Source organism: Larus michahellis, chromosome 8 (assembly GCF_964199755.1).
Source record: "Larus michahellis chromosome 8, bLarMic1.1, whole genome shotgun sequence".
Taxonomy (NCBI): domain Eukaryota; kingdom Metazoa; phylum Chordata; class Aves; order Charadriiformes; family Laridae; genus Larus; species Larus michahellis.
Window position 1 is genome coordinate 24,531,754 of NC_133903.1, and position 14,608 is coordinate 24,546,361.

The 14,608-nt window shown below is 56.1% G+C and overlaps 2 protein-coding genes across 5 annotated transcripts in view; one reads left to right on the forward strand and one right to left on the reverse strand.

The window, feature by feature from the left end:
• The window catches only part of GLUL (glutamate-ammonia ligase), a 17,802-nt gene continuing 3,194 nt past the window's right edge, over positions 1 to 14,608 (reverse strand). Inside the window, exons 3-10 of one of the 4 annotated variants that reach the window (XM_074598695.1) lie at positions 11,465 to 11,592; positions 10,823 to 11,041; positions 5,581 to 5,771; positions 4,127 to 4,288; positions 3,720 to 3,866; positions 3,117 to 3,244; positions 2,738 to 2,937; positions 1 to 1,749 (exon numbers count right to left, since the gene is read on the reverse strand). In XM_074598695.1, the coding sequence (XP_074454796.1) occupies positions 1,431 to 1,749; positions 2,738 to 2,937; positions 3,117 to 3,244; positions 3,720 to 3,866; positions 4,127 to 4,288; positions 5,581 to 5,771; positions 10,823 to 10,956 (1,281 nt within the window). In that variant the 5' untranslated portion in view covers positions 10,957 to 11,041; positions 11,465 to 11,592 and the 3' untranslated portion in view covers positions 1 to 1,430. Of the gene's footprint in view, positions 1,750 to 2,737; positions 2,938 to 3,116; positions 3,245 to 3,719; positions 3,867 to 4,126; positions 4,289 to 5,580; positions 5,772 to 6,887; positions 7,104 to 10,822; positions 11,042 to 11,296; positions 12,320 to 14,608 lie in introns of those variants that run through there. The other 3 variants (XM_074598696.1, XM_074598694.1, XM_074598692.1) reach the window with 3 other exon arrangements.
• The window catches only part of RGSL1 (regulator of G protein signaling like 1), a 20,184-nt gene continuing 19,443 nt past the window's right edge, over positions 13,868 to 14,608 (forward strand). The window contains exon 1 of the mRNA XM_074599350.1: positions 13,868 to 13,910. Coding sequence (XP_074455451.1) covers positions 13,868 to 13,910 — 43 coding nt within the window. The remainder of the gene's footprint in view (positions 13,911 to 14,608) is intronic.

Consider the following 14,608-nt stretch of genomic DNA (forward strand, 5'->3'; position numbering starts at 1 on the left):
TCGTAATTAAGGTTTTGTTCTTTTTTTCTTTTTTTATTGTATAAAAAAAAAAAACCACAACTATTCGTAAGAAGTTCAAATGCAACAGAATATTACTGGCACCATCTAAGATACCCAAGTGTAAAATCCTGGAACGTTTGAACCCCCCCAGCATGAGCTGGGAGGTGCCCGGGCTCGCTGGGAGGCATGGGTGGCCTCTCCCTTTCTCCTAGCCCTCATCACAGCTAAACGGCAGGCAGCCCGAGAGCCGGGACACAACAGTGACATCAATGGTCTCTGCAAAACCCAACTAAGAACATTATGAAAAGAAAAAAAAAAAAAAAATATCTAAACCTTTTTTTTTTTCTTCTCTCTTTTATCAAAAGCCCTGCTTTAGTGACGTGCTAGCCCCGCCAGAGAGGTAACACACCCACAGCTCTGTCCAGAACAGGGTTAAGCTGACCGGTCAACTCCTAGTTCAGAACACCTTCCTCCTGTTGATCTAACGCACTCATGAGCGTGTCGCAGCTGCTTGAGTTACAGCGATAAATGCTTCTGCGGCCTTCCCGGGTCTGGGAACCGCCTCCTGCAAACTCCACTCCACGCCGAAACAAAATCTCATCCAAGTCTCCTCCACCAAGCCCTCCAAGCTCGCCCTCAGTCCCACCTGGAGGCCCAGCGACAGCATCCTCGGGAGCTCTGCCCGCTCTAGCTGGGCAAGACATTGGAACGTCATCTCTTTTTTTTGTTTTAATAAAAAAAAAAAAAAAACACTTTCATATATAATTTTTTTTGTTGTTTTTATATTTAAATAGAAAAATACTACTTCACTCTGTGTTATGAGCCAGAGACCAGTTGACTTCCAGTGACAGAACCAGGCGTTCTCCTCAACGCTCCTACACTGAGCTCAATGCCAGAAGATTCCCAGAAACCTCAGAGTGGCCAGAGGGTGCAGATCTCCCCATCACACCATACAGGCAGGAGCAAGCGGAGCTCCATCACAGCTCCTGTCTTCCCTTCTCCGCAGAAGGGCACCAACCGTAGAGAACCATCTGTCTGCAGAGAGCCAGTGGTGGAGCTAACACCCCAAATTTTGACTGTTGGGGGGAGTCAGCTATAGTTTTAAGCTTTCCACTCACCGACTGGCTTTCTGTGTGTGCAGTCTGTCCCTGGAAGCCACCGGATCCCATCAGATGTACACATGAATTAGACAAAAAAAAATAAAACAGTGGTTAAAAGTTCTCTAACACCCTCTCCTCCTCTTGTCTTCTGAAGAGTCAATGATAAACAGACATCGATAAAACTAAATTTGCCCTCCTCCCCACCTCAAGACAACAAGAGTTATTGAGACACAAAACGTGTTATCTTGTACCCTCAGGATTACATCTAGAAGGGAAGTTTAGGGGTGCGGGACGTGCGGGGGGAAGGCGGTGTCTGTGGGCGCAGTCCGCTTAGTTCTTGTACTCAAAAGGCTCGTCTCCGGTTTCGTTGAGGAGACACGTGCGGACAAGGGCCTCTGTCACAGCGTAAGGATCACAGTTGGCGGAGGGCCGGCGGTCCTCAAAGTAGCCCTTCTTCTCGTGGCCCACGTTCCTGGGGATGCGGATGCTGGCGCCGCGGTTGGCCACGCCAGCGGAGAACTCGTGGATGTTGGATGTCTCATGGAAACCCGTCAGGCGCCTGGCATTGTCCAGACCCCCTTTGGGGTCGTAGGCACGGATGTGGTACTGGTGACGCTTGCTCAGCTTCTCAATGGCCTCTTCAATGTGCCTACAAATGGAGCAAGGAAGAGGGGAAGACACAGTGAGCGTCTGAAGGACGCTACGAGCTGAGCCACTCTTGACTGTTGCATCCAAGCCACAGCAGATCCATCGCTGTCCCCAAGCCACTTCATGATGAAGCCTATGCCCTATATCCCATTTTTCTGACCATCTCAACACAGGGCTTTGCTCCACTTCTACTTCTAACCCAGGCTGGTTCTTGGAAAAGGATCCCCATAGCCTGAGAAGGTCCCTCAGGAGCGCTGCATGTGGGACACCACCAGTTTGACCCATGGCCAAATCCCCCAGACACCGCCCTGGGGAACCCGCTCTCAGAGGGGAGATTTCTTATCACGCAGGTTTCAATTTGGGAAGCTCACAGAGTCAGCGGTTGGCTCGTTATCTCAGGGCATCGCTAACATTGAAGGCAAGAAAACACAGCTGCCAGGAACAATGCCTTCCTAGAGCTCCACTGCAACCCAGCGCTGCAAGGTGCCTGCGCTCAGCACATCAGGCCCATAAGGGAACAAGTTTTATATTTCCAGGATCTTGTTGTCAAAGAAAACACGGCATTACCTTCCACAGCCTGGCCTAGACAGAAGCAAATGGTCTTTTTCATCGTGGTTATACAAAAAAAAGCTGATGCTAGGATTTTTGCAACATTTTGCAGCTGGACGGCCTGTTATGAATAGCTGCATCTTGGCCACCCGTGCTTCCATCAACACTGATGGGAGCTGTACTGCTGGCTGAATTTCCCACCCAACACCAAGACGGTAGAACACAATTATACAAAATTTAAAAAAAAAAAAAATATATATATATATATATATCCAGAAGAAAGGCTCAAACACAACACCAGGCACCAGAGCGATGTCTCCCACGTGGACAAAAGCTCGCTGCTACCAAGCCCAGCCTGCCGCCCAGCAAACAGATGCTACTGGCCCATCTCAAAAAAAACCAAACCAAAACAAAAAAAAAAAAAAAAAAACAGAACTTACTTGAGACCTCCGTCTTCCCTCATGTTCTTGGTGCTGAAGTTGGTGTGACAGCCAGCACCGTTCCAGTTCCCAGGGATGGGCTTGGGATCGAAGGACACAATGACACCGAAGTCTTCGCACACCCGATGCAGGATGAAGCGTGCGATCCAGAGGTGATCCCCCATCTCAATCCCTTCGCATGGTCCCACCTGGAACTCCCACTACAAGGAGGAGGGGTCACGGGCTCAGTGGTGCCGAAACAAATTGCAGTGAGGCAACTCCCACCCCCTTATGCTCTGATTGTTGATTAAACCACATGTCTCCGAGCCAAAAAAGTCCCGCTGCCTGGGATTTTTCCTGTACTATCTCATTCCACGAAGCGGCACCTAAAACAATTTACCTGGGCTGGCATCACTTCGGCATTGGTTCCTCCAATTTTCACGCCAGCGTAAAGGCACGCTCGGTAGTGGGCCTCCACAATGTCTCTGCCATAGGCTTTGTCTGCCCCTACACCGCAGTAGTACGGACCTGCAACAGCACAGGTGGAACAGCAAAGCGAACGTAAGTTTCCAGAAGGAAAAAGGCTTAAATTCAGTGAAGACCGAGCACACACAGGGAAGAACGCTCCAAAGGCTTGAGATGCGTGGAAAAGCTCCAAAATCTCTTTTTTGTGGAAGCAGTAACAGAGCAGAGCACCGATGGAGAGCGAGTTCCTCTGAGAGTTTGGGCTTGTGCTCTATCGTGCTGGGCATGAGTTTAAAGTCACCTGCAGACTAACAAACCGAGCAGCAAATTTGGATGTGGCCAATCACCATCTTAGCCTTTCTGCAACGGTCTTAACCTCATGGGTTACTTTTTGCCAATATCCTGCTTGCGTTTGTCCACCTTCAGTTCTAGAAACACCTCAAATCTTTCCGCTCGCCTGGAGCACTGAAGCTGCGTCACACCGAGCACAGTTCAAATGCTCCCGAGTTGGTCCAGCGCAGATTCCCAAAAAGATTACCTTGGGGTCCGGGGAAGCCGTTGGAAGGCCAGCCAAATGGATGTCCATCTGTCCCCAGAAGAGTGTACTCTTGCTCCATCCCAAACCAGGGGTGCTGGTTGGACACCATATCCATAATCCGTCTGCAGGTGTATCGGAGATTTGACTCTAGAACAGAAAAGCAGCATGAGGCTTGATACCATCTCCACCTCCATTCCCCATTTCCACTTTATTTAGGGTTCGAGTCCCAGCAGCGCTGGTGAAGAATCCCAGGACCAGCCCTTTCTCCACCACCAGCACTTTGTTTGCCTTTTATTTCCAGGGTGGGGATTACTTTTGTATGACACTAAGGGCACGAACAGCATTTGGATACTTCTCCCTTTCCCCTTCCCAGAAACATCACCTCCACCAGGAGAAGGTCTACTCACCTGCAGACTGGCGGTTGTATTTGAAGACCTCACAGAGAACTAGTTTATTGGGATCCTTGCGAAAAGGGTCCCGAAACATGGCAGCAGGTCGCAGGTACATGTCACTGTTGGAGCCCTCAGCCTGGAAGGTGCTGGAGCCGTCAAAATTCCATTCGGGGAGATCTGGAAGGGAGAGAGGAACAAGCCACAGTGACTCAGGGTCCCCGGTCACCAGGAGGATGGGCTCCCTGCCTCCCCCCAGTGTTACAGAGGTGAAGATGCTTATAGAGAACAGGCCTACAATAGGTTTAATCCCAACTCAGCTGATTTTGTTCCAAATGGGGGAAGCAAAAAAAAAAAAAACCAACAACAACAAAACAAGCGAAAAAACAGGGGAGTGCAACTCCCCAGCCACCCTGGGAAACACAAGGAGCTGGGCTGCCAGCCAAGCCCAAGCAAACCGAGCAGCACGGAGGACGTTTCCCATGTCGCAACAACCACCGGGATGAGCAAAGCACCCAGTCTCCTGGCAGAGACGGCTGGGCAAGCTGGGAGAGGGCAGAGCACGAGACATCCTCGAGCTGCGGGAAGGAGAGGAGCCATGAAATACCCTCATCCATGTCGCGTGGCCTGGAGAAGGTGGGAGAGCAAATCACGCCGTAGGAGACTCACGGAGGAAGGCTATGGCCAACTTTGCCCCCCTCATCCACCCCCCCTGGCTGTGCTCTGCCCTCGGGGCCACAGCACAGCAGGAGCAGCAGTGAACTCCACCCGGGCCAGTGTTATCTCCTCCATATCCCGGGGGGGAAAGTGGGAGGATGGGAAGCACAAAGATTTCAAAGGAGCTGTGCCAACCACTCCCTTAGAGGAAAAAGGGGAAAGGAGAGGGGGGGGGGGAGAAAAGAAAAGATAATTCTGCTCAGTCACACACAGTATTTTCATTTCATAACTGTCTCCAGCCAGCACCATGGCAACCTGGGGAAAATCCTAATGCTATTATTGTGTAAGCTGGGACTGTTTGTTCTGAGGGACACAAGCTCTTAATTACACCGGATAGCTCCATTCTTTCCCCTCCACTTTCTTCTGCCAAACTACTTCCGGCCAAAACGAGTACTTGAGAGTCAATGGGCTGCCCAGCCCCTGCCAACAGCCCCCAGCCCCTGCCAACAGCCCCCAGCCCCTGCCAACAGCCCCCAGCCCCTGCCAACAGCCCCCTCCGCAGCGGGGGCAGCGCCCGGGACAAGCTCCCAACCCCGGGCATCTCACAGCAACTCCACATCTGGAGAGCTGGGAATGTCCCCCCCGCGGGGTATCTAGGGAAAGAGGTAACTGGAAGAGGGTGAGGAGCAATGTTTTGCCCAAATACCATCCTGCTGCCCACAAAAAGGGAGAAATGGCACCTTCCCCCCCAGAGCAGCCAAGCACGGCTGCTTCTAGCCGGCGAGGGGCTGCGAATCCTGCACCTGCCCTCTCACCTTCAAGGCTTTTGGGCTCGTGGTCCAGCGTGCGAGTCTTGCAGCGGAGGTGCTCCCCTGTCCCGTCGATCCAGATGTACATGGCTTGGACCTTCTCCCCCTGTGGCAGTTTCATGTACATGTGCTTGATGGCTTTGCTCAGGTGGGAGCTCGCCGAGGTGGCCATGGCTGCAGACCGGACGAAGGGGTTCCTGCGGGGAGGATATAAAAAACAACCCCAACCGTGAGCCCTTCCTGGCGCTCCTAGATTTTTCGCCTCCCGGCCAGGGAGGATCAGAAGACAGCTCAGCCACGGGGCTAGCTGCCATCTCCAGCAGTCCCGTGCTGTTCCACAGGCAGAAAACACAACAGCTCAGGCAGACGCAGGCTGCTAGGAAAGCACTGCTCCAGCAGCGATGCCTTCAAAGAGCCCCATTAATGCCCAAAGCCCTGCCCACGTCCTGCCAACTACATAGGTCTTATCCACCACGGGACAGCCATCAAAAGTCCTCCTCAGACCTCTGAACTTTTCACCTCCAAGCTCCTCGCTACCTAACACCCAAGGAAAGCCTTCTCAGACCAGCCAAAGTTACACAAGCCTTGTCTAGGGCAGGAGGCAGCACACAAGGAAGCAACGGGCAGTGCAAACAACCCCATCAGTCTCCAGGCAGCCATAGGGTGGTTGAAGGGGCTCTAGTCCCAGACCGGCAGCATCCCTGCCAAACCCAGCACAGCCTGGAATTGGGCTCCCGGGAACAGCCCACCTGCGTCAGGACCACGGCAGCCGGAGCTCAGAAAACCAAAATAGTTGAAAAATATGAAGTGACTTGGGAAGTCGCTCCTCCGCAGGGAGGACCGGACCTCCCCCCCCAGCCCACCCTGCTATAGCGGGGCTCCCTCTGCGCTGGCCGGGGTGGGGGGGGGGGGGCTCCCCACGGCCCTGCTTCGCAGCGAGAAGCATCACCCAGGCGTCCACCTCCCGGCAGAGAGGAAGCCACCCGTATTTAAGCGAGCAGCTAGAGCGCCCCGTAAAGAGAAGGGGGGAAAAAAAAAAAAAAAAAAAAAAAAAGAAAGAGAAAGGAAAAAAAAAAAAGCAAAGAGCATCTGTTTTCAAAAAGCCACTCAAGCTGACTCTCCACTCCCCTCCCAAAAAAAAAAGAAAAAAACCAAAAGGAAGCAGGAATTTTTCCCTAGAAGGTCCGTCTGCCAAACAGCCGCCGGGGAGCCCCCGGCACAAGGCGGAGCTGCTTCCCCCCCCCTACCCCGTCCCCCGAGGGCCTGTGGCGGGTGGTGGCGGCGGGGCCCCCGCTCCCACGCGTGGCCGTTACCTGCGCTGGGCGGCGGTGCCGACGGCGGCGGCTGCGGGCGGGCGCGGGGCTCCCACGCTCGGCTGCCGGGGCCGCGCCCGCCGCCGCTTTATGGCGCCGCAGCGCCGGCCCCGCCGCACCGATTGGGCAGCGGCGGCCGGGCCGGGGGGCAGGACGGGGCCGGGGTTGAAGCGGGGGGGGGGGACACGACAAGAGGCCGCCGCTCCTCCTCCTCCGGAGGCAGCACCGCCGCCGGGCTGCCGCTGCGCCCCCATCCCCGGGAAGAGGTTGGGGGAAACACCTCGCTGCTTCCCCGCACCGAAGTAGGGGGGGAAGGGTTTGGGCCAGTTTTGCAACTCACCACCACCCCCCGCCCGAAAAAAAAAAAATAATAATACCCCCCTCTCGTCTCGCATAGTTCTGGGGAAGCGGCGGCGGGAGGGGATCCAAGGCTTTCCGCCGCGTTTACATTAGCGGCTGGCTTTGCATAACTCGCCGGGATGGAAATCGGCCGCCCTGGGTAAACAGGGCAGCGGGGAAGGGAGGGAGGAACTGGAACCCCCACCCGAGGCCCGGGCCGTGGCATGGTGCACGCGTTCGGGGGTGGGGGAAGAGGCAGTGCCCACACCATGCCCCGCTTTGCCCCTCGGAGCAGGTTATCGAGGCACCAGCACCTGGATTTGCAGCGGAGAGACCCTGTGGCTTCAGGGGCAGAGAATCAGTCACCGTCCCACAAGGGAGGACCCGCTTCGGATGCACTCGGGTGGCAAGAGACACCCATCAAACCGCAGGAACTGCCCAGTATTTTTCCACCCCGGCAGCTCCCTCGCTGTCCCATGTCCCGCTCCTGCTCAGCCCTCTGCACCTCCCAGCCTGACCCGGCACTTGCAGAAGGAGCTGCCACCCCTGTGCCCAGGCCTGCACCCACACGCAGGTCCCAGGCCAAGAACACGCCATCCACACATCCAGGCGGGATCCCGGGCTGCCCCACACCAGCCTTGGGGCAGGTGGCACCAAAATTGCTATCCCTCCAGAAGCTGGACCCTCCTGGCCATCACAGCCACCCTACTGAAGACGCAGCCGCTGCACAGCCAGAGTTTTGCTGGGGGCGGGGGGCGGAGGGGGAAGTGGCCAGGGAGAGCTGGATCCTCAGCCAGGAGGAGATGGAAGTGCTTGATTTATTGCCCGTCTCAAGAGCTGGGTCCCCACCCTCCCTCTGGGGACTACCCAGCTCATTCTTTACCACCACCTTGCAGCAGCCACCACAAGTGTGTGTTATTCCCCTGAGGCTGTCCGGAATGGAGGTGAAATTCAGGTGATTTTCACCTCCTCGCATTGCTGGGGCAAGGCAGAGCCACCAAGCGTTACAACAGAACCTGCCTTACCCCAGTTCCTGCACCCCACTGTATAGAGCAGTGGTTTCAACACAGAAATGTCTTTTACTCATGAGCTCAGGATCCCCTATTCAGACCAAGTTCAGCTGTGGTCACCCGAATCTAACAGCTCAACTGAAGCAAAAGGAGGCAGGAGCTGGTGCTGAGACCCAGTCAGGCCAGAAGAGACCCAAAATAGCTCCCATAGAGGGGCGCTGACAAGCCATAGGCACCGTAAAGCCCTGCCCAGCCCTTTTCCCTAGGTTTGCAGAGAGGTTTTAACTGGGACACTGACAGCTCTGATAGCTCCAAATTCTTGGAAGTGTGCTGGGTACCCGCAAATTTCTCAGAAACTTTGGCCACCAGAGCTGGCTGCAAACAAGCCCAGGGCGTTTAAGGGTGGAGGTCCCCGTGGGGTGACCCTCGCCCCATCCGAGCAGCTCCTCTTTTCACCTGCTGAGCTCCAGAACAACCCCAAAGGGAAGCGGGGAGCAAAGGCAGCTTGCAACGTAAACATCTTCCCCTCCATCCCATAAACACATGCCGGCCAGCAAACCCTGTCCTGGGAGAGACACCCCCCACCCACCCCGGCGTGGCGTAGGCAAGGGTTTCGCGGCTGGATGGGGGAGGATGTCGCTGCCTGCCTCGGGGGCGGTTTGGTGGCAGCCCCATGCCTTCGCCCTGCACATGTTTACGAGCCAGCGGAGAAGAGCCGGGCGCCGCAGCCGCGGGGCCAGCGCCCTCTCCCGGGGAGCCGGCGGGGAGTCGGGGGGGGGAACGGGAGAAACAGTCCCCTTGTCGCCTGGCCGGGCTCACGGCAGCTTGTTTACCGCCTGCCTTCCCCTCCTCCCCTCGCAGGCTGCCGGGGTTTTTTGGCTGGTTTTTTTTTGTTGTTTTCTGGGGAAACGCGGCTCAGCCCGTGCCTTTCGCCCAGCTGCGTGCTCCAGTGACCCTTATTGTCGCCAGCGTTCAACGAGACAAAAACCTCATCGGGGAGCTGGGGGAGGGCGCGGTGCCAACAGGTGTCACCTCCCCGGAGTGGATTTAAATCAGCCTTCAAAGGGCCTCCCCGCTCGAAATGCGCAGCGAGCCCGGCCAGGGACAATGCGCCGCTCCAGGGGCGAGTCCCAACTGGCACATGTTTTTTCTTTCTTCCTCCTATTAATTCGTGGGAACACCTTTATTCGCCTGCCCCGGCACTTCCCTCCGGCACGGTTTACATCCTGCGAGAATTGCCAGGGCTGGAAAGCGCCTGGTGAGCTGGGAGGGTTGGGCAGGGCTGGACTCTGGCAGCCTTTTGCCTCCAAGGCAGCAGTGCAAACCTAGCAGGGACAAACCACAGCACGGTCCCTAAGTCTCTCCGAGAGAGGTCTGGGGACCGGACGGACAAGTCTCTCACAGTTTGCATGAGACATGCCCTCTTTTATGTGTGCCCCATCCGATACCGCCCTGGCACCTCTTTTTCCAACCCCAGCCAGGCTGTAGCGAGGGACCATGGCTTCCCTCCCCACCATGCGTTTCTGTGACCCATCCCTGTCCACGTGTCCTCCCCCATCCCTGTCCTTGTGTCCCCTCCAGCTGCCCTGGGCAGTTTGCTCATAGCCCAAGGGCCTTGCACCCCCGCCTGGCTGCTGGGACCCCTTGAAAGCACAGCCTCATGAATTTAGGAATGCCTTAAAATGCAGATATGTTACACCACAGGGAGAAAAAAAAAAAAGGGGGGGGGAAGTGAAATTCAAGGGCTAAAAAGGCAGAATATGAAACTTCCCTGTGGCTCAGGCCCTGGGGCAGGTGGCCACTGGCTTTGCTCCTGCGGTGCTGGGACTCTTTCCCAGCTCCCTGGGGCCGTCTGGAAGGTCGGCCCCTGGCTGCAGACCCTGCAGCTGGAGAGCTGGCCACCCCCGGGATCTCAACCCCAACACAACGCAGACCTGGTCCGCTAAGCCCAGGTACCCATTTGCCTTTTACCAGCAGTAAAAAAATATCTTAAATAGAAGTTAATGATTGATTTTTTTTTTTTAAATGGAGATGTCACACGGGGAAGAAGAATTGTCCATTTTTGTTGTGATGGGTTAGATCCTAGGAGGAGGCCTGACGCACCCAAAATGCCCCAGCCTCTAGCAATGGCACAGCTGGGAGGGAGGAGGGACGAGCATCTCTCCTCTCCCTGCACCCAACAGCTAAGACATTCCCAAATTCAGATATACCATTTTCTGGCTCATCCGGGAAAGCACTTTGGGCTGCGAGGTCCCACAGAAGTAGCTGAAACACACCCAGGTGAGACTCAGACATGGCCGGGATGTCCTGATGGGGCATCACCTCCATCTCAGCCCACCGCTGGGCACAGCTGCATCTGCTTGGACCCACCACAGCTGGGACCTGGTCTCTGGAGGGGCTGGAGGAACTGGAGATTCAGCCCTTTTTACCCACGATGAGCAAGGGCTGAAAAACGAACCTAAAAGCCTTAGCGAGATGAGCGCTTAATGAACGAGTTGCCCCGATAAGACTCGAACAGCAGTCACCGACTGAGGACAGGGGAGCTCGCCGCGGGGTGGGGGAAACGTCTGAGCCGAGGACACTGACCTTGTGCAAGCAGCGGTGGCCGACCGGTCTCCCCCGGAGCGCTGCGGGAGGCTGACGAAACCCCCCAAGGCAGGGAGGCGGTAGCTGCTCGCCCGATAAGTGAGCAAACATTGCACGCTCCGCAGCAGGCCCATGTTCCCTTTGAAGATGCTGCCAGGGTCAAGGGTAGCCAAGGGGTGGTGACCAGAGGGCTTTGGGAGGCAGAGCGGGTTACCTGGGCTGGACAGAAGGACAATGTAGGAGAGCCAATTAATAAATAAAAACGTGCAAAGGCACACGCCAAGGAAAAAAAAAAAAGCTCCCTCCTGAAGCAGTTCAGCTGCAATACCCACCCATGACGCATTTAGGGCAAGAGGGGCCTTGGACGGCAGCAGCCAAGAAAACCTTATGCAAACCACCCCCCACCAGCACCCCCGGGGGTTGCTCGCCTTTCCACCCCTTCCTCAGCCACAGGTTGCCGTGCCCGATGCCCACCCTTGCCACCCCTTCGCAGGAAACCATGGCATTTGCTTCATCCCCCAAAGCCCTGAGCTTCGTCCCCGGTTCCGTCCCCCCCCGGCCTTAGGGAAGGGCTCTGCAGAAAGGGCATCGCTGCTGCCAGCTGGGGTCCGGTCTGGCAGCAGCCCCGGCGGCAGCACCTACCTCTCGCCGGCTCTGCCCCGACACGTGGGGGGGACCTTGCGCAGAGGCCGAGCGTCTTCAGCGCCGCGGGGGCTGCCGCCAAGGAGCACGTGCTCGCCTTCAAAAGCGACCCGGGGCGGGGGGGAAAGCTGGAAGATGAGAACGTCAGGGGCAGGCGGGATTTGAGACCCAGGAATTGCTTGGCTCGGTTTGCTCTGTACAAGGGTGGAGAATATCCCAGGGAGCGCTCAGCGCATGCCTTTCCCTGCAGTTGGAAATTGGTCACAGTGTGCATTGGCAGGGTTGGGTTTTTTTTAGTTGGGGTTTTTTTTTTTTGGCTCTTTTTTTTTTTTATTTATTTTATTAGCGCTGTTCGTGCTGCGAAATGCACTCCCAGCTAGGTCAGGGCTGCGTTAGCTGTGGCTGGCAGATTAATTTCAGCATAATATCACTTCGCAGCTCTGTAAGCGAGGGCGCAGAAATCCTCAAAGCGCTGCCCAAGCCGATTCAATGGGAGGATCCAGGCCTGACGTTGTAAATTATCAACGGGAACTGGCAAAGTGCTGTTGTCCGCGTTTGTCCCTTTTCCCTATGGCTGTAATTAGGTCCCCGACCTGCCACGGCACATGCTTAACCTGGTGAAGTCAACAGACCCGGCCGCACGTATAAGGTTACACGAGCAATTTCGCTTGAGCTGGAGAGGAGGCAAGCAAAGGCAGAGCTTGCTGCAGGGGCTTGTCAGGTGGAACGGGTCAGAGTCCAGCCTTTGCCGTAAATCCCAGGCAAGGAAACTACAGACAGATGGCAATAGGCTCAAAAAGTTCTTCTGGTTAATGGAAGGAAATACCAGAGATGTCCTCACTGAGCAGGCAAGTCTTAGGCACCCGGGGGACCGAGCATGAAAATCACATTAAAAAAAAACCCCAAAATCCTAATATATTCAAGAAAGGAATGAATATTTAAAGCTCAACTGCCATACCTGAGACCTTAGGGAGTTCCCAGTTTTAAGGTGCGATGGGCCCAAAAGGATCAAACCCATTGCTGACAGTCTTTGAGGTGCCCTAAACTATTTATATGGTAACAGGCTGGGGCTGTATGGGGAGAAAAAAAAAACCCACAGTCTTGCCCCAAAAGCTCACTTTGGGCATACGTTACTTGTGGTAGAGGGAGAGCAGGTTTGTTGCACTGCTCCCTCGTGCTGGAGTTTCCCAGCTTGCAGGGGCTGTAGACCATCACCCGAGACCAAAAAGCAACGCAGAGGTGTTCGGGGTCTGCCGTGGGTCGGTGGGTACCGACCGCAGCTGGGGAGGGGGGAAACAACCCCCACCCTCCCCGCGGCACCGAAAGGGGCAGGTTGGGCTGCCTGGGGAGGCTGTGAGTGGCCAAGCAGCCGCAGGCATCAATGCTGACCCTGTGGCCGGGCAGCCTTGGACTTCGCCGCCACGAGTTTATGTTGGGCAAGGAAAGGAAACCCAGCCCCGTCCCCCGCTGCCACCCCGGGAGCACGAGGCTCTGCCGCTGGCACAGGTGGCCTCAGATCTGCTGAGGGTGGGCTGCTCCCCGCACGGGGTGGGGGGACGGAGGAGGTGGGTAATTGGGGCTCGGACAGAGGGGGAGCGAAGCCCTTCTGACGTGTTTGGTGTTGCAACCCTGCCCTTATCTTCGTACAAAGAGTCCACCCGCTCCGCGCACTCCTCTCTGAGCCCCCTTCTAAATCTGGGCTGCGCTCATGCATCCACCTTTTTGTTTTTAAGCCTCTTTTTTTTTTTTTTTTTTTTAAAAAAAAGCTTTTTATTTTTGTTTGTGTAATAGCCCCACAGCTGGCATAAGGTCCGTTCATCAGGAGCCGTTGCAGCATGGGCAACAGGGCAGATGCGCCCCGGCACGTACCGAGCAAACCCCAGGAAGCTGCGGGGTGGGGGGCAGGGGGGGGGGGCTCCGTCCTGCCAGACCTCTTGGGGGTCTCCTCTGGCCCCGTGCATTCCCACAGTAACCCTGTCAGCCTGTTCCTGCTCACAACCTTGGTCCTTTCCCAGCAGAAACCAGCACAGTCCCGCTGGGGTTAAGCCCAGAGCCATATGGGAACCAGCAGAGCTACACCAGCCTCTGAGGATCTCACTGGGCATCTGCTCAGTTGCCAACTAGAAAATATATATTTTTGGCAGTTGCAACCTTTCCCTGAGGACTTTTGAGTCTTTCACGTGCAAGACAGCCACCACGCCAGCTCATCCCTCCCTCCTCCTCTCCTCTCTTGGGCTTAGCAGCCCAAATCCTGATGAATTTGTGACGGGAGCTGCTCCCCTCCAGGGTCTCCCATACCTCCTTCCCACAGCTCTGCCTGAGCACCACTAGAATAAGCAGATATTTTGCGGCTCGTGGCTTCGTTGTGGCCGTGAGGGCACACCTCCCACGTGCGCCACGAGGATGCGCACGCCACCGCCCAAGCCAACAGCTTCAACCCTTTCAAGTAACGCAGGGTGGCCGGTGCCATGCAGCGTGGCAGAAGGTGACCTCCCCGGGGCACACGTGTGTGCACGGCCAGTTCAGGCGTGACCTCTAACACGCTTTCACGAGTCTCTCGTGTCCCTCCTGGCCTGGTACAGCACAAAGAAATGAGCTCACTTGCTCAAGGTGACGGGGCGAGCCCATGCCAGCAAGCCCAGGACTGTCACCCTGGGGTCGCCAGCACCAGCCCAGCAATTAATTAGGAGTCGTCCCCGCACTAATTGCGGCCTTGGAGGCACAAGCCTGTCGCGGAGATGCAGAGCCCCGTTGCTGCTGGGGACAGCTTCATATTCCTGATTTGACAGCGCCACCTCGTGAGGTGGCCCCGCTCCTGGGAACCCTGTGGGGTGCGGGCAGCCATCCTGCCTCCCCGCTGCCTGCACCCACCGCTGCCTGCACCCACCGCGGCTCCAGGGAGGCGGCACACCGTTAAGCGTGTTTTCAGTCTACCCTGTGACCACGCAGGTGACAGTACGATGACAGGGACAGAAGGGGACATGACACTCAAACGCAACGCCACTGCATTTTGTTGATGGCCCAGAATGAGAAATCTCAGGGCTTCTTAAAAACACCAGGTTGGCAGCGTCCATCCCGCAGCCCCCACCTCAGGCAAGCGCAGGAAAGATGTCCAGCGCAGGAGAGGCCATAAAACCCTTCCCA